Here is a 20,346-nt window from a genome sequence, read left to right as displayed (position 1 = left end):
TGTCCTGCAGCACACCTGAAGGGGGCGTGGCTACCTGGCAGGGGAAGTTTGAGAGACAGGAAGTGCTGTTGTATTGTCTTGGGAGCTACTGCTGTGAAAGGAGAGTCACTGCTGCGGCGTATGTGTGTGAGGGAGCCATATAAGGATTATTTAAGGGTAATTTTGTGAAAAAATAGATTAAAAAGTTTGGAGTAAAAGAGGAAAATGTGTAGAGAAAGATCTAAATAGCGTCAAAGAAAGGAGAAGAGGTCCCTCTCTACCTCTGAGAGTCATTCAGGGGAGTTAAAGGCCTTTATTCTGCTTTATTAGTGTTTATTAGTGAGGTGGATGCCGGGGTTGTGTCAGCCCAGCGGGTGCTGCATGGCGCCCCTGTTGTTCCGCTGTGAGGCAGAAGGGCAGGGGGACGACGACCAGCTCAGCCACGAGGACCAACTGGAGTCAACTTACATCACAGAGAAGTCACAGGAGAGTCGCCTGGTGGGAGAGGTCAGTGTGAGACAGGAAACTTCAGAATAAAAGACCACATGGGGACAGACAGCCGAGGATGTTATGAGCCTGTTTTTAAAGGTTGCGCTACTTAAATTCACACCGGGGCATGAAGTATCGATGTCATGTTAATAATATGCCTCTTAAGTCATTTCTGTTTCCATTCATTTTTTTTTTTTTTTTTTTTTTTTTGCAGTCATGGTTACAGACTCTCTCTCTGTCTCCTTACACTCATATTTTAAGTGTAATTCTTTTCCCAAAAAGGAGGAAAAATAGACAGTTAACCAAGATAATTTGACTGATAGGAACATTATTTTTATCATTATTATTTATTTACATGTTACTTATTTATTTCAGAATCAGAATTATTGATCACTTGAAGGGACATTTGGTTACTCCAACCAATAATGGAAAGAAATAGAAAGAATTAAAACGCTCATAAAGTTGGAATCATTTTGTTTTCAGACACAATCTTCTGTTAATTGTGAAAAGTTTGGAAGAGATTGATTAATAAAGTGTTGAGAAGATATGCACTTTATCTGCCAAGAATTAAATCACACTGTCACAATAATTTCATGGAAAGATGTCAAATATATTATATCTTTATATTATTAATATTATATAAAAAATATATTCCAACTTTATGGGTGATATATTTATAAATAGAAATAATTAACACCCTATATATATATATATATATATATATGTGTGTGTGTGTGTGTGTGTGTGTGTATGTATGTATATATATATATATATGTATATATATATGACACTATTTATATATATATATATAACTTGTAGAAAAATAGCAAAATATACAAACAAACATTTTTGACAGACTTATAATAAAATATATTATTGTACAAGTAAGAGGCAATACGTTATAATACATTACATTTTAAAAAATGTAATGTATTTATTTAAAATTGTCTATATATTGTCTATTTTCTATTGTGATTTCTTTTGACCACAGTAATTGTGTAGTGAAAGTCAGATTTTGTGATGGCCCTAATTAGAACTGCAGGTGGATTGTTTGATTGTTATTTTATTCTGAAAGGACACTGGACACTCCAGCAGCCGTTTTTATGTTGGTTCAAAGTCAGTTTTGGTTTCTGTATTACTTCTTTGTCTGTGTTTTATTTGCTGCTGGAGAAGAATTTAATTATGTTGGTACGGTACCAACTTGTTACTGTTTTAAAGGAGGAAGCTGGCAGTGGTCTATTATTTTTCTTACTTTTCAATTTCCATGAAAAGAACAAAATCAACAAAGTGTTACTTAAATTATTTTGCAAGTCAAGTCAGTCTTCAGTCTTGTGTAAAAGAGAAAAAGAAAAATGCATTCATGTAACTGCTTTGGGGTCAGTTCTTAATGTAAACATTAGTATTTTTAATTATGCACCAAGTTAGATTCTACTTTGTACAATTTTTCATATTCAAGCAAAATCGGTATTGTAACTAAAACATCAGAAATCGAGTTGAATTGAGACTTTGTGAATAGAGCGTGAATCTATTCAAGAAATCAGTGGCCAAGCCAATCTGTTTCCTACTTAAGATTTAGGTTCACATACAGTATATATAAACATGAGATATCAAAGACATCATTCTGTCTATAAATGTGCCAATTTATAGGCTGACAGTGGCTCAGTTTGTTAAAAGAAGAACTGATAGATAGAGAAAAGGAACCAAAACAAAGCTTGAAATTGTGAAATTTCTGTCAAAATCACTTCTCTATTCTATATAAATCTATTCTACATGTCTCATTTAAAACGTTGCCAAAAATAAACCGTTTGTAATAACTAGATCCTGTTAAAACATTAAATTCTGCTCCTCAGCGACACTGTGAAGCCATGATTGATTCTGCTGAGACGAACGGTCACGTGACAAATAATCACTGAAAATCTGTTTACACAGAGCTGAGAGGAGCGGACAGGAGAGGTTGTGAACATGCAAATAGTTTATTATGCATAGCATAGGGAGACACTTTTTTTTCCAATGTTCGTGACACTTTTGGGCAAGTGTTGTGTGTTTATATAAATCCCATTTTATTTCAATTTTGGTTGGAAACTTCGCAAGACAGCTGGTTGGATTGATTAAATATAAATATACAATTGAATTTTCCATGAAGGAAGGGAAAGAAAGAAAGAAAGAAAGAAAGAAAGAAAGAAAGTGACAAATATTCACTGAAAATCTGTTTACACAGAGCTGAGAGGAGAGGACAGGAGAGGCTGTAAAACTACAAATAGTTCAATATCTACAGGTGCATCTCAATAAATTAGAATATCATAGAAAAGTTTATTTATGTCAGTAATTTAATTCAAAAAGTGGAAATAACACATTATATAGATCCATTACATGCGCAATGAAACATTTTCTGTCTTTATTTATTCTAATTATAATGATTTACGGCTTACATTTAATGAAGACCTAAAATTCAGTGTCTCTAAAAAATGTTTAATATGGAAATGTTGCCCTCTGAAAAGTATGTTCATCTATATGACTCAATACATGGTTGGGTCTGTTTGACTTGAACTAGTGGAAATGGACTTTTCCATCATATTCTAGTTTATTAAGATGCACCTGTATAACATGTGGAGACCCATTTTTTTCTAATATTCATGAGACTTGTGGGCACTTGGAAAAGTGATGAATATATGAATTACATTTTATTAAAAAAAATAAATAATAATAATCAGAGAAATACAGCTTGCGTTTTTTCCCCTTTTTTAATGATTATATTTTTGTCACTATATGTCACAATGACACTTGTCAGTTAAATTTCTCTGATAAATGGGCGCTTACATGTACAAATTCCTATTTTAGAGAAATCAAACTATGTTATGTTGTATGTTTAATGGTTATTCTATATCCCCTTTCTCCATCGTGATCCTGTGTATGTGCACAGTAAAAAAAATAAAAAATAAAATCCAGAAATTAATTCAATTTTTTATTGTTTATTCTAGATTTAAAGGTGAAATACTTGTATTACATATACGTATATTTCCCATTTACTATAAAATAGATGTTGAAATCTGAAAAAGTTTTTATTTTTTTCCAATATTTATGACACTTATGTGCAGTGTCGCATATATAAATTCCATGTTATCCCATTTAAAAATAATTCATCAGACAAATTGAACTTTAACTTATGTCATTATAATGTGTTATTCTGCACAAAAGACATTTTGAGTTGTTCCCACTTCTAGCCGTGATTGTGCTGATTCCATTGAGCTGCAGGACTTTTATATTACAGTGAAATACAAGGCCACAGTGAGTAAAATGTAAAAAAAAAAATGAATGCCCTGGGAGTTCATCTTCTTCCACTGTTGCCTGGTAAACTTGTAATGGCAGTGAAACACTTGTTTCTCAACCAACAAACGTAGTTAAATGTCAGCACATTATTTGGTCCGTGGGTCACTCTGCTGTCGAGGAATTAAATAGAAATGATGGATCAGTCATGCAGGGCTGCTCGCGTGTGATTTGGCGGTGTGTTTTTTACCGCGTGTGCACTCGGTCGGGTTGTTAAATGCAGCTGAGTCGACGGTTGAATCAGTCAGATTTGTGTGTGTGGGTGCACCTCAGAGCTCTGTTTGAGTGTGTGAGCATTTTGCAGATGAGTAAGTTTATGTGTTAATGTGCTCTTGTGTGCACATCCACTTCACAGCTCTCCTCTCCATCTCTCTGCATGTGTGTGTGTGCACATCAGCTCTAGCGGGGCTGATTGTTGTGATGTAATTAGTCCTGCTCTAATGAATACACTGATCTGTCTGACAACATCTCTCAGCTGGAGAGGAGAGCGCAGGAAAACACCAACATGCAGGGTGTGTCTGCAGCATGACCGCGAGCTGGTGCTCCGCCTGACCTTTGCATATGTTCTGTATGTTTACGCAGGCGTATGCACCGTACACGTGGGCGCTTTTTTTTTTTTTCTTTCCACTGCTGATACACCTCTATGCAGCAGCCAATCAGATTGCAAGCCTTCTTCTTATTCAATCAGGCAACTTAATCAAACACATATTAGGTACACAAGTGGCCCAGAGGAGCTGTTGTGAGAAGGTCACACATGTTGTAGCCACACTTTACATGTGCACAATAATGTTTATTGTATGTCATCTGTCTCCATGGTGATCCTGTGTATGTGCACTGTAAAAAAAAAATGAAATCCAGAAATTCACTATTTAATTTACAGGGTTTTTTTCTAGTTTTATTCTAGATTTAGTGCGAATGCCATAAATTATTATTTATATTATTAATTATTATTATTTCCCATTAACCATAAAATAGATGTTGAAATCTGTAAATGTATATAAATATTTTTAAAATTTCCATGACACTTTTTTAAAATATTCATGACACTGTGCAGTGTTGAATATATAAATTCAATTTTATTCCATTTAAAATATATATATATATCAGAGAAATTCAACTTGCCTTTTTTCTTTTTTATGATTTATGTCATTATAATGTGTTATTTTGTACAAAAGACATTTTTGAATTATTCCCACTGCTAGCAATGATTGTGCTGATTCCATAGAGCTGCATGACTTATACACTGCAGTGAAATACAAGGACACAGTGAGTAAAATGTAAAAAGAGCAAAAATATAAATCAATATAATGGGACAATATATATATTTTTGTTATAGGAGTATTAGTGTTATTCAGTCGCTTTATGGTCTTGAATGTGACAGTGAATTCTCTGTAAAAGTACAAAAAATACCAAGTAACACCAAGTTTGCCAAGTGCAGACAAATGTTACAAATATTAGGAAACACTTTTCCACATGCAGTGAAACTATTTACATTATCAGAATGTCTAATTACAACCTCTCCTGTCCTCTCCTCTCTGATCTGTGTAAACGACCTGTAGGTCAGTCAACGTTGAGTCATTCATGGCCTCTCTGCTCGGCTGAGGAGTGCAGAATTTGATGTTTTTTAAAGGATCTGGTTTGGGCAAACGGTTTATTTTTGGCACAATTTTAAATGAGACATGTAGAATAAAGAGGTCTTCGCTCTGGTTACTTTTTCAAACTTTCAGCCCTTGAAATCTAGATTATGAAACATTTTCGAAACATGTTATGAAATGGCATTTTTCTGTTCAAGGACTGTTGGAAAGTTCAAGTTCAGATGATAATGACTGTTTTTATAGTTTCTTTCTCCGATAAAGACAGTTTTTTTTCTCCACCCTTTAAAGAAAACATACTTTTGGTCGGGTTCAGAGGGTTAACAGCCGACATAAGTTGTGCCTCTCATCGAGATGTGGGTTGTTGCCTCAGCTAAGGAGACAGTTCTGACAATTATTATGTCGGTTTTGGGGACCTGTAATTAGAAATGAACATTAGCAGCTTGAACCCAAACCTAACATTTGATTAGTTTTCTAGACGGCAGCGTTTGTCATAGATCATTAATTCAAGGACCGTCTGCCATTTGAAATCAATCTGGTGTTAATTTCTGCTTTTACAGCAGGGGTCTCAAACTCAAATTACCTGGGGGCTGCTGGAGGAAGTGTCAAAATGACCAAAAAAAGACACAAAATGACAGAAAAAAACTAAACTACTTAAAAAAGACACAAAATTACTGAAAAAAGACACAAAATTACTAAAAGAAAAAGACACAAAATGACAGAGAAAAACACAAAATTACTAAAAAAGACACAAAATGACAGAAAAAAACTAAATTACTTTAAAAAGACACAAAATGACAGAAAAAAACTAAGTTGCTTAAAAAAGACACAAAATGACCAAAAAAAGACACATTATTAAAAAAGACACAAAATATTAAAAAGACACAAAATTATTTTTTTAAAAGACACAAAATTATTTTAAAAGGGCACAAAATTACCAAAAAAAAGTAATTAAAATGGCATTCATATAAAACTCGCATTAAACTTTCATGTCAAGGTGGGGGCCGCAAAATATCATCACGAGGGCAATTGGCCCGCGGGCCGCAAGTTTGAGACCCATGTTTTAAAGTGTCATTTTTTGGCCTTTATTTAAAAAAGAAAACAGGACTTCCAAACCTCAATAAGTTTCAACCCCAGACTGCCACTCACTGAGTTGGTCTAAGTTACAGTACTGCATGTCCTTCAGCTGTATCACTGGTTGCTATGTCATTAGCGGCCTTTTGTCAAACAAAACCACTCTGATTAGTTTCTTGACTGACGGCTCCTGTTGGTGTTGCCGTGGCAACCTTGGATAAGCCCGATCGGTGTAAGAGGGGTGTAGCACCTCGTCGTTATCAGCTGGTTCAGTCAGAAGAGACCTTTACACCTTCTTATTTGTCTGTTTTCTCCTTCCTTCCTTCCTCTTTGTTCTTTTGTTTTTACGCTCTTTCATGTCGACTCCCCAGAGTTCCCGCTCGTTGAAATTCCTGCATCGTATCTTTTTATTTTGTTTCCCTTGCCACTGTGACACAGCTCTGTTTCTTTCCCCACATCTCGTCTCACTAATGATCCAAACCACTGGCCCTATCTATCACCGATCCCCCCCGCCCTCTCTTCTTCTGTAACTGTGTGACAATATGAGATTTGCTCTCCCTCTGGGCACGAAGGCACATTTATTCTAAGAAAGAAACATGCACTGTGGGAGCACAAGAAGCCGTGTGAGTCATTACACACACATGTACACACACAGGTGGAGATATGAGGTGGTGATGGAGTGATGCATTCAATTTGATCGCTGCTTTTCCAAAGTGCTCCTGCCTTGTATTACTCCCTCTGTTCAGACAGCCAAGGCCATTACTGCGGAGACAGGCCGGCAGAGAAAGTGAGACAAGGAAAAAAAAAAAAAAAAATGAAGAGACAACACACTGAAGATTGATGGCGTTGAGATGGGAAGAGAGATGGGGGGAGTGAGAACAGGACATGTAAACAGAAATGATGCAGTTAAAGAGAGACGGAGAAAGAGAGAGAAAGTAAACATGGGAAGAAATGAGGGGAAAACCCTCCGTGTATTTGCAGATTAAACCATTGTATCCTGTACAGATTGTAAATGTGTGACATAGAGAGGAAACAAAATGACGGATTTTTGTAGCCCAACTTGAAGTTAGCATCTCCATGTGGTCTATTGAGAATTTTTGCATGCGATCATTTTGGATCATTGCAGAAAATAAACTCACGTTTATGATGCTTACAGGTTTTGTTTTAATCTTCACGGATGAAGTTCTGCTATAATGAACTGCACCACGGTCGCATGACTTCTACATCACTACTGTTAGCTTCAGATGCTCTCCGACAAGCTAACAAGCAGTTTGGACAAGCTAGTGCAGGGGTCGGCAACCTTTACCAAAAAAAGAGCCATTGTTGGTCAATATAAGAGAACAATTGTCGGAATCGAGCCGCAAACCTTGTTTTGAATAAATATAAAATCGTCTCCTGAGTCTAAATTAGTCTACCAACATGACTAATTGGTCAAAATCAGCATTTATTTATATGATTTAGGAGTTTGGAATCGAAAATTAGACCTCAAAGCTAGACTTAAAGTTGGTAAAATTTATAGGTCAAAGCTTTTTAAGATTTTTGTAAGCTAGGAGGCACATTTTAATCGACTAATATGTTTTGTTTTTTTTTAAATGCTTTTTTGCCTATATAAGCTTCACATTTTTTACAATTGAAGAATACAAATTGCTTTGGGCCTACACCAATGATAAATGAAAATCAAAATGTGCATTTTTTTTGTTTTGTTTTTTGTCACAGCCACAGGGGGCCACTGCAGACGGCCTGAAGAGCCTCATGTGGCTCCGGAGCCGCAGGTTGCCTCCCCCTGAGCTAGTGAAACCACAGCCTGATAAATTGTTACAATCTTGTTACAATCTACAAGAGTTTGCAGGAGCTCTAAAAAAAACACAACTAGAGGCTGTGAGGCAACTAGTGAGAGAGTTCCTGTCCGTTTCCAGTGTGATGACGTTTAATGTCCCCGACAACCACTATAGCCTCATTTAGCTACTTGTTAGCAACCGCCCGCATGCACACACGCACGCACACACACTCTCAGAAAAAGGGGTAAAAAGTCCTTTTTTGTCCCCCGACGTACAATCTACACTAATGTACCCCCTAAGGCCAATTATTGGACCTTAAGGTACCTATATGTACCTTTTTGAGGGCCAAAAAGGTAAATATGGGTACCCAAGTGGTAAAAGGTACATATATGTACCCTTCCTTTTACATGCTGGGGTACAATAGACAATCTGTGTTAGGCTCTACAAATTACAGTAGCCTAAATATTAATTATTGTTTAAATAATGATTTAGTCTTTTTTCAGCAGTAGGTTAGTTATACTTTTATCATTTTAAACAATTTTACATTGTTTAGTTAAATGAAAATGAAATGGGAAATAAAAAAACAACAACATTCTGATAAAGTGAAAACTTATTTGTTTTTTGTATAATGTAGATACACAAAAATATATAAAATGAAATACTGGTACAATACTGTACCCTATAAAGGCTAATTTTGTACCCTTTTTAAAGGTCCATTTTTGTACTTCAAAATAAGGGTACAAAAAAGTACCTTCTGAGGGTACTGCCCCAGTGACAAGCCATTGCACCCTTAAAGGTACAATTCTGTACTCTATTTTCTGAGAGTGCAGTTCAAGCGAATGCTGTTGAAAAAACATAGGTTTTTAATCTGTTTTTAAAAATGGCTACTCATGTGGCATGTTTGTGGATATTTCAGGGCTCATAAATCAGCTTTATGTCTATGAGGAAAGAAAATGTGGCACATACGTGCACATTTATGCATTAAGGCTGAACCCGGTGATGCACTGAGGCTGTATGTCTCACACACACTTTCACTTTAAAGGTTCACACACCTCCTCTTGTCCTCCTGTCAGCTCGCGGCTCGTTGCTAGTTGTTATGCAGGTGGCAAAGCTCCCGTCTGAGTCTCGGATCTTTCTTCCTTCAGGGCAGATTTCCCGGATCATGCAGAGATCCGAAGCCCCTGCCAAGTCACTGCTGAGCCAAGCGCTTCGGGCCCGCCCTGTTGAGAACGCCGCTTGATTGCGTTAGATAAACAACATACCTGTGTTGTGGAAAGAAGTGTCTTTTGTCATTGTCTCTCCTTTCTTTCTTCTGCGGCGCAATTTAGCAGCCTGCCACTGATTTGGAGATAACAGAACAATATCCTTTCCCCCTCTCTTCCAGTTTCCTTTTAGCACTTCTTTGTCATTTTATTTAAGGTGCAAAATTGTTTTAAATGTCAATAAAGTTGTGTTATAATACTTAAGACACTGCAATAGGGTAAACATGATTAACTAATATACATTATCTACATGAAACTTACATTAAGACCATTATTTTTAACATTTTTTTGTTATTTTGTCTTATTAATTATGCTTTAATTTGCATACATTTCCAGAACAGAAATCTGAACATTTGAGCCAGGTCATAATATCTGTTTAATTTTATACAAGAATCAAATGTTTTGACAGAAGAAAATTAGGTAATGTATTTTAATCACTCCATAAATAAAAATAATACTGTTGACAACCATAAGATAACTTTTTTTGAAAGGTTTTTAGGTTTTAAGGAAGAAAAATTTTCTAAAAGAGTATGAATAATATATATATATATATATATATATATATATATATATATATATATATATTGAATATATATATATATTGAATGTATTAAAAAGTTTCGGGAATTTTGTTTAAATATGCAAATGAGGCATTATCTAATGCTAACTTTTGGTGATTTTAGGAAAAATCTACAGGAGCAGATCCCCACTTTGCACTGTGTCAATAAAAACATAATTAGTTTATATATTTACAAAAAAAAATAAGTTTGAGCACTAGATATCTAATGTGTGTCACAAAGGATTTGCAAAATCAACACCTCAGTGTTTATTTTGGATCTTTTCTTTCCACTAGTCTAAAAGAAGACGTGTTATGGAAGCAAAATAGTCTCACCTAAACTGTTGATAATGTAGATTTTTAGCCATTTGTGGTGCTAGATTCAGTGTCAAACAATCCATAAAACAGTCAGCCGAACAGTCAGTTGATTTCTAAGAATTTTTCCAGCTTAACGTGGAAATTACCAGTTCATTTGCTTATGCATGCAATCTCTCTGTACGTGTTTCAACACATCTGATGCATGTTTACACAGTTTACCTTTGCCCACAGTTTATAGTGGCAGTGCAGGTTGTGCAAGCTGTTACCTTTGACGTAAATTACATCAGGGAAGTAAATGATAATTACATGACGTTATGCACTGTCTGATGATTACAGTCTGCAGGCATTTGTATGCGTGGTTAGTCATTTCCTGTCGTAATAACGTGGGACAGTTTAGATTGTACAGAATGATATTGAAATGTTTGTTTTCTATAAAGATGATTCATGATTCTAGAGCAGATTATTGTATTTTTCAACATGAAAATTATTTAGAGCATTTCTGTTTTAACCCTCGTATCGGCAAACTCAAACTGTTGTGTTTGAAAAGTATTTTTTCTTCAAAAGATCACCAAAAATAAAAACCTTTTACCACAGAAAGAAACTATGAAAACCAGCATCATTGCCAGAATGTGAAGTTTCTGACAGTTCTTGAACGGCTCGTAGGTTATGAAAGTTTCCTTTGGAAAAAGTAACCAAATCGAAGCTTTAAATTGTGATATTTCCATCAAAATCACTTTATTATACATGTCTCATTTAAAACGTTGCCAAAAATAAACAATTTTTAATAACTAGATCCTGTTAAAAACATTAAATTCTGCTCCTCAGCGACACTGTGAAGCCATGATTGATTCTGCCAAGACGAACGGTCACGTGACAAATATTCACTGAAAATCTGTTTACACAGAGCTGAGAGGAGAGGACAGGAGAAGTTGTAAAATGCAAATAGTTTATTATGTATAGCATAGGGAGACACTTTTTTTTCCAATGTTCGTGACACTTTTGGGCAAGTGTTGTGTGTTTATATAAATCCCATTTTATTTCAATTTTGGTTGGAAACTTTGCAAGACAGCTGGTTGGATTGATTAAATATAAACATACAATTGAATTTTCCATGAAGGAAGGGAAAGAAAGAAAGAAAGAAAGAAAGTGACAAATATTCACTGAAAATCTGTTTACACAGAGCTGAGAGGAGAGGACAGGAGAGGCTGTAAAATGCAAATAGTTTGATATGTATAGCATGTGGAGACAGATTTATTTTTCCAATATTTATGACACTTGTGGACTCTTGGGAAAGTGTTGTATATATAAATTCCATTTTATTCCAATTTTAAAAAAATGATTTATCAAAGAAATTCAGCTTGCGTTTTTTCTTTTTTTATATATAATTTATGTCATTATAGCTGTGTAATTCTACACAAAATATATTATCTAGTTATTCCCACTTCTAGTCATGATTGTGCTGATTCCATAGAGCTGCAGGACTTTTATACATTGCAGTGAAATACAAGGACACAGTGAGTGAAATGTAAAAAGTACAAAGAATGCACTGAAACAGAAAGTGCGTGCACAAACTGATGCACGTGCATGATTATCTGATGGGAAAGACACAGTTTGTCTTTGGAGGCTGATTAACTGAAAGCTGCCGTGCAGGAATGCTGCTACAGCCGGTGATAAACACGCAGGTACGCAGGGAGCCATCAGTAACGTGATCAGAGTTTTAACATCCGTGTGTGTGTGTCTTAGTGTGTGTGTGTGTGTGTGTGTGTGTGTGTGTGTATCACCGGGCCCGGGTATCCTCTCGTTGGAGGAATGAGGATCTCCATGGCGACCCCCGATGTCCTATCTGAGATTGATTACCCATGGTGCATTCTGTCCTCTCAGGGCATGTTCTCATAAATAGAGAGAGAGTGAAAGTGAAAGTGTGCGATAAGCAGAGACAGAGACGAAGTCAAACATGAAATCCATGGTGTCAAATCCAATTATGCATTCTGGCCGTGTTAATCATTTTTCATGCAGACACGGACGGCTGCAGCTGCTACCTGCTGCATCGACTCGTCACTGTCAACCGCCTTCTTTCTATATGATTAATATCTAATACATAATAAGATGTAGCGTCCTCTTTTTGTTGTTTAACAGATGCTATTTTTTCTGGAAATATTTCCAGAGGCCTCCTGATGTTCCCACATCTCAAAAATAATGATTTAGTGTCTCAAAATATTGATAATCTTTCTAGAAAAAATGACTTATTTGCTCGAAATGAGTATCACAAATGTATGACTGAGTATCGTAAAAATTACTTATTTTCACAAAATAATTATTATCTCAACAAAAGACTTATTTTTTCTTAAAAAATAAAAATTTCCCTGACCTGTTTTCTCAAAAGAATGATTTAGTGTCTAAGAATAATGAGAAACATTTTTAAAAAAAAAGACAAATCACAATTTATGATTTAGTGTCGTGAAATGACTTATTTTCTCAAAATAACGAATTAATATTTCAAGCTAATGACCTGTCTCTCAAAATAATGAGTATGTTTTTCATAATACGTTAAAATCACAACATAATGACTTATTTTCTAAAAAATATTAGTAAGTGTCATAAAATAATGGCTAACTATTTCAAAATTATGACTTATTTTCGCAATAATTTTAAATATCCGCAAATAATTACCAGTTTTCTGAAAAATAACGAGTTAGTATTTCACAATAATAAGTAAACGTTAACTCTAAATTAAAGAGTAAGTATCCTGAAATAATCACTTATCTTAAAAATATTACTTAAATATTAGTAAATATCTCAAAATGATTACATGTTATCTCAAAAATAATTAGTTAGCAGTTCACAATATTGAGTTAATTACATTACAACATAATGACTTATTTACTCAAAATAATGACTAAATGTTTTAAAATAATGACTTATTTTGTAAAAAAAAAAAGTGACTTATTTACTCAAAATTAAATTAGTGTCTCAAAACAATAACTTAGTGTTGCAAAAAATAACATTAGAGACTTCCTAAATATTTTTTTTTCAAAATATTTTTATTGTACATTTTCAGAGTAACAAATAACATACATACACAAATAATAATAAAGATAATAATAAAAGGTAAATAAATAAAAACTTGACACAAACTATGATTCCTAAATCATTTTAAGAAAGTTTCTCTTTATAATGATGTACAAAATGTTTGTTTTGTTCGTCACTTTGGCAGAAATGGGTTTCAGTTCACATCTGATCATTAATTATTAACATTAATTCCAGTAAATGACTGGAAGGTGTTTAAAACCGCAGAAAAACGCTGTCGTGGTCCTTCAAGTAGACGTTTCTGTGAATGTGTCCTGTCCTGACAGATTCTGTCAACACCTCGCTGCTCGTCTGAGCAAAGAAAACACAAGCCATCGATGTGACACTTTGCAGTCTGATCTCCTTCTGTTTATGTGTGAACTCCAGGAAGAATAACTGTCACTTCTCAGAGGATCTCCATGCACTAACATCTGTTTCTTTCTCTCTGCTCTTCCTCTTTCTGCCCGCTCTCTGTCTCGCTACAGAAAAGTGTGAAGGAGGGAATCCTCTTAAAGCAGACCAGCTCCTTCCAGAGATGGAAGAGGAGGTACTTCAAACTCCGAGGGAGGACCCTCTACTACGCCAAAGACTGCAAGGTACATGCATGTGTTAAACTGTTTAAATGAACACAATGTTTATGGGATTTTTAAGCATTGCACATACAATTCAGTGAGCTGTGAAACCAAACTCACAGGTTGGAAACAGTCCTGAGATTCATTACTATAGAACTATTTAGATATGGTTGAGACATGGATTACTGAATGGGCCTAGCAGGCCACAGGTCCTTCTGACCTGCACAATGTGAGGCACACTGACACCTACCAACCACAGAAAGACACAAAACAACTAGAAAAGGGACTGAAAGTGACTACAACAAGACAAAGTGATTACAAAAAGACACAAAATGGCTCGAAAGAGACACAAAATTACTACAGAGAGACACAAGAGATGAATAATGTCTACAAAAAGACATAAAACAACAAAAAAGAGACACAAACCGACTACAAAGAGACACGAGATGTGAAATGACTACAAAGAGACACAAAATGACTACAAAACCACATAAGACATGAGTAATGACTGCAAAGAGACACAAAACAACAAGAAACAGACACAAACTGACTACAAAGAGACACAAGAGATGAGTAATGACTACTAAGAGACACAAAACAACAAATAGACAGAAAAAAAAACTACAAAGAGACACATAACAACAACAAACAGACACAATGACAACAAAGAGACACAAGAGATGAATAATGACTACAAAAACACATAAACAAAACAAAACAATAAACAGAGACACAAAATAACTACAAAGAGACGCAAAACAACAAGAAAGAGATACAAAATGACTACAAAGCCACACAAGACATGAGTAATGACTACAAAGAGACACAAAACAACAACAAAAAGAGGCGCAAAATGACTACAAATAACTAAGTGATCACAAAAACACATAAAAGGGACACAAGAGATCTGTAACTACTACAAAAAAACACACAAAACAACAATAAAAAGAGCCTAAAGCATCATAAAGTCTGTGTCCTGATCCTGTGACAGTGGAGCCTTTTGCATGTCTGTGCTGTTGTTTGAGATACAAGAAAAACATAATCTGGTGTTTGCATTGTTTGTCTTTCCCACCAGTCTCTGATTTTTGATGAAGTGGACTTATCGGACGCCAGTGTGGCCGAGACCAGCACCAAGAACATCAACAACAGCTTCACGGTAAGAAAAAAAAAAAGATTTTAAGCACTTTAAAACTGTACTTCTAGCTCGGTTTTCAATGGCAAATTAAAACGTTTCACCTTTAAGCTCAGACTTTCCCTCCGTCTTTCCGTTTCTTTCTCAGGTGATCACTCCGTTCCGCAAACTAATGTTATGTGCCGAGAGCAGGAAGGAGATGGAGGACTGGATCGGCGCTCTCAAATCCGTCCAGAAATGGGAAACCTACGAGGTTAGAGTTCTTCAATCTCTCCAGCATCTCTCTCCATTTTCTCACATTGCGACAAATGACTCGATCCTTCTGCTCCTCTTTTCCAAAAGCTCAAGATAATTTTTGTGTCTTTTTTGGTCATTTTGTGTCTTTTTTTTGGTGATGATGTCAAAGTTCTGGAAAACTCCCACACTACCACATGTATTCTCATGTATTCTTTTTTTTTTTGTATTTTGTGTCTTTTTTTAGTCATTTTGTGTCTTTTTTTAGTCATTTTGTGTCTTTTTTTGGTCATTTTATGTCTTTTTTTGGTCATTTTGTGTCTTTTTTATTGTCATTTTGTGTCTTTTTTTTAGTCATTTTGTGTCTTTTTTGGTCATTTTGTGTCTTTTTTTGGTCATTTTGTGTCTTTTTTTTGTAGTCATTTTGTGTCTTTCTTTTGGTCTTTTTGTGTCTTTTTTTGTCATTTTGTGTCATTTTGTGTGTTTTTGTGTCTTTTTTTTGGTGATAATTTTAATGTTAATATAGATAATGTTGCATTGCGACACTCCCAGATGTATTCTGATGCATTTCATTGGCAGTCAAACAGACCAAATTAACGATCCTTTGATGAAAGCCAGTGTGTAATCTATTTTGATGAGAACAGGCTTCAGACCTCACTCTTCTCTCTTCTCCCATCTGGTCTTTTTTTTAGTATCCACCTTTTCTGATTTCTAGAAGAGAAAACCTATTCTTCCCTGTTTCCTCTTATCTGCTTTTCATTTCTGCTCTTTGCCAGCAGATTAATGTCTCTCATAAAATCAGCCCCTCTGCTTTAATAGGCTGTGAGGAGAGCTGAGGGCTGTAAACTGATGTCCTCGCTGTGCAGAAACTCTCTCAGGTCTTTGGCGTTCAATGTTCTTCACATCTTTGGTTTTAATTTATGTCGCTTGTGTGTCATTTACATCGTTATTCCTGCTTCCTCTATTGTTCCTCGCTGTGCTGCAGGTTTGTGAGGCTGCAGAGTAGAACTGTGGATAGCATCTCCTCCAAATTAATCCTCATTTAAGATCTGACACGTTGATATCTCCAGAGTTATGAAGACTTTCTACTTTTTGGGGGGGGGGTGTTTGGTTTGACAGCATTAACCCTCTGGAGTCCATCTATTTATTGAAAATACACGTTTTATTTCCAGTTATAACTTTATTTATATATGATATGTAGACAAGATGAGAAAGCCAGTTAAAGTTCAATCATAGGAGCTTTCACAGTGTGCCATTTATGTTTCTAGACCATTTTTACAATGTGAATTTTCTTTCTACAATGAAAACTATTACTATTTTTAATTTACATGCAAATAGACTGTTTTGTAGTTTTGTTATTTTTTTTTCTGCTGTTTTTGTGTGTATAAATGGTTAAAAACATGGTACATTTCCATAGACACCTGTGTCTTTTGTTTGTATTTTGGGTTCCTGGCAGCTTTATACTTTAATTAAAATAAAATGAAAAATCTGACTGATAGTCAAGTTTGTGTGGAGAAAAAGGAGCCATGCATGTGATGTAAGGACAGACTGAAAGATGCTAAACAGAGACAGAAATTAATACATAGGAAGTTGACAAATTTGAACCAAAATCTCCTGGACTTCAGAGGTTTAATTACACAGTCGTGTCCTGGCCGGGCTTCTTTTAACCCCAGGCAGTTTCAGGATGTTTTTTGCTCCTGTTACATTTTACTCACTTACTGTGGCCTCTTTTTTTCTGCAATATTTAAGTCCTGCAGCTCTATGGAATTAGCACAATCATGGCTTGAAGTGGGGAGAACTCAATAATGTCTTTGTGTTTCAGTTCAATGGAGTTATAATAAACCATAGAAAAAAGGAAAAGATTAAGTTTATTTTACAAAAATGGGGGGGAAAACATTTCCCCAAGTGCACTCGTCTGTTTTTATACGTAGGCGGATAATTCTGTGCGTTTATTTATAACTATTTGTGTATTTTTTTTATTCTATTTTAATAACTGTACAGCACTTTGGTCAACTGAGGTTGTTTTTAAATGTGCTCCATAAATAAGGATAAAGTTTATTTATGGAGCACATATAAAAACAACCTCAGTTGACCAAAGTGCTGTACAGTTATTAAAATAGAATAAAAAAAATACACAAATAGTTATAAATAAAAACAATAAAAATAATAAAATACTAAAAAACAGTTAAACAATAAAATAGTAATAAAAACTCAATCCAAAAACAGACAGAAAAGTAAAATAAAAGGGTAAAAAAAAAAGTAAAAGAAAGCCACTAGAATGGTTTCAGTTGTATCAGTTTTTAATGGTCGCATCATGTAAATTGTTGAAACATGTTGTGTAACTGCAGAAGGAAGAAAAACAAAATCATTGTATACAAAGCCTCTCAGGGCCTTTTTTACTTCTTCTTTTTTTTAATTTTTTTTTTTCATTTTACTTACTGTGGCCTTGTATTTCATTGCTATAAAAGTCATGCAGATCTATGGAAATCAGCACAATCAAGGTGTGGGAACAACTCAAATTGTATTTTGTGCAGAAAAAAACAGTTATAATGACATAAATCCTAAAATAAAAAATAATGCAAGTGGAATTTAAGAGATTTACAGATACATTTTTTTTTTTAAATTTGAATAAAATTGAATTTATATACAAAATACTTTTCCATGTGCCCACAGGAGTCATGAATATTGGGGGGGAAATTGGGTCTCCACATATTATACATATTGAATTATTTGCATTTTTACAACTTCTACTTTACACGTTCTCATTCTCTCCTGTCTGCTTTGGGTACAAATTTTCACCAAATCTTTGTCAAATGTCTGTTGGTCTCAGCAGAGTCATTCAATGCTTATTTACTGCGTTGTAGAGTGCAGAATTTAATGTTTTTTACAGAATCTGGTTAGTGCAAACAGTTCATTTTAGGCAGAATTTAAATCCTTTTAATAAAATAACACCTTTTTGTGGTTACGGTTTTATCTAGGTATGATAAATGGTGTAATTTGTTATTCATTTATTGAAAAAGAACACGTCTTTTAAACCCACTGGCAGGTTGTGGTGTTCAGAGGGTTAAGACAACAACTAACGCCTTTTGTGGATCTTTTGCTCAGGCCGGTAGGCCGTAGCATCAATATTGACTCAATCCTCGGGCCGCAAAGTTTAATATGTACTGCTGATGCCATTATCTTATCCACATATCCAGACTTCCTTTGGCTGTTTAGTTCAGCATGAAATTTAAAAAGTTATCGTCCAGCCGTGTCCCTCCTTCCTCATTCTGATGGAGCTCTCTGATGGTTTTTGTGTCTGTGTTTCCACTTCTGAAGTGCAGCCACTGAAACATTGAGTGCTGATGATGTCACTGTCCTCTCCTCTTCTTCCCTCCAGGCCAGTCAGTTCAACATGGAGCATTTCTCTGGGATGCACAACTGGTACGCCTGCTCGCACGCCAGACCGACCTTCTGCAACGTCTGCAGGGAGGCTCTGCCGGGAGTCACCTCCCACGGCCTGTCCTGTGAAGGTACACACACACACACACACACACACACACACACACACACACATTCTTGTACTTCTGTCGTTGTGAGGACCCTCATTAGAACAGCAAGGTTATCATAGTTTGGAATATTTCATTAGTTTTAGTTTTAAATTCGTTGTGAATTTTTGTTTTCAAATTGAGTTAGTTTTAATTAGTTTTTAGAGTGAGTTTGCTAGTTTAATTTAGTATTTATTTCTTTGAAATGCTTTAGTTTTAGTTTAGTTTTTATTAGTTTTAATGTTAGTTTCACTTTTTTTGTAATGGGGTATTTGTTGGTCACAGTAAATTTTGCCTTTATTTCCTTTGTCTTATCCATCTTCATTATGTATGAAAAAAGTTGACAAAGACAAAAATGAAGGACATTTTCACTATAATTTTAGTTAGTTTTGTAACCTCACAATACAGTTTCAGTTAATTATCATTATCATGTAACCTTTAACCCTTAAAACAAAGTCTTAAATCTCAAAAAAGCCTTAAAAGAAGTGAGGACCGGCCGAAATGTCCTCATTTTACAAAAGTGTCCTCACTCTGTTGGTTAAAAACATGTTCCGGTCCTCACTATGTAGGAAGTACAAGAACACACACACACACACATTCTTGTACTTCTGTCTTTGTGAGGACCCTCATTGGAATAGTGAATTCCCTAGCAATGTTATAATAGTTTTGAATATTTCATTAGTTTTAGTTTTAAATGGGTTGTGGATTTTTGTTTTCAAATTCAGTAAGTTTTAATGAGTTTTTAGAGTGAGTTTGCTAGTTTTAATTAGCTAGTTTAGTTTTTATTAGTTTTAGGGTTTTTTTGTAATGGGGTATTTGTTGGGTGGGAGATTAAAAGAGGTCACGGTAAATTTTTCCTTTATTTCCTTTGTCTTATTTTCATTATGTATGAAAAAAGTTGACGAAGACGAAAACGAAGGACATTTTCTCTATAATTTTAGTTAGTTTTAGTTAGTTTTGTAACCACACAGTACAGTTTTTAAACTCTCATTTTTATTTGTTTAAGGTTGTCTAATGTATCATTTATTGATCTTTCTTCGCAGTTTGTAAGTTCAAGGCTCATAAGCGCTGTGCAGTTCGCTCCACCAACAACTGCAAATGGACCACGCTGGCTTCCATAGGAAATGACATCATAGAGGACGAGGAAGGGGTGAGTGAGCGGAAACAAAACAGATTCAAGCTGCACTTTCATTTATTATTAGCAGTTGAAATTGTGTGCCAAAGGCTAAAACAAGATATTAGATATCACTTAAATGAATTAAGCAAATGTAATTATACAGCTTCAAGTTACTCTTGGTGGGGAAAAAACAGCAGATTATGATACAATTAGAAATTTTCAAAAGAAATTTTGAGTGTGCTTGACTTTATTAGATTGCACCAATCAGAGCAGAGCAATCAACTGCAATCAACTGCTGCTGTGACATTTGACGCCACTGAGAGAGG

The 20,346-nt window shown here is 35.1% G+C and overlaps 1 protein-coding gene across 1 annotated transcript in view; it reads left to right on the top strand.

The window, feature by feature from the left end:
- The window catches only part of si:dkey-172j4.3 (diacylglycerol kinase eta), a 128,001-nt gene that overhangs the window by 62,708 nt on the left and 44,947 nt on the right, over positions 1-20,346 (top strand). The window contains exons 4-8 of the mRNA XM_059354919.1: positions 13,924-14,034; positions 15,086-15,166; positions 15,291-15,395; positions 18,756-18,888; positions 19,947-20,053. Coding sequence (XP_059210902.1) covers positions 13,924-14,034; positions 15,086-15,166; positions 15,291-15,395; positions 18,756-18,888; positions 19,947-20,053 — 537 coding nt within the window. The remainder of the gene's footprint in view (positions 1-13,923; positions 14,035-15,085; positions 15,167-15,290; positions 15,396-18,755; positions 18,889-19,946; positions 20,054-20,346) is intronic.

The sequence above is a fragment of the Centropristis striata genome, chromosome 17 (assembly GCF_030273125.1).
Source record: "Centropristis striata isolate RG_2023a ecotype Rhode Island chromosome 17, C.striata_1.0, whole genome shotgun sequence".
Classification (NCBI taxonomy): Eukaryota; Metazoa; Chordata; class Actinopteri; order Perciformes; family Serranidae; genus Centropristis; species Centropristis striata.
This window is presented reverse-complemented; position numbering and strand designations above follow the sequence as displayed.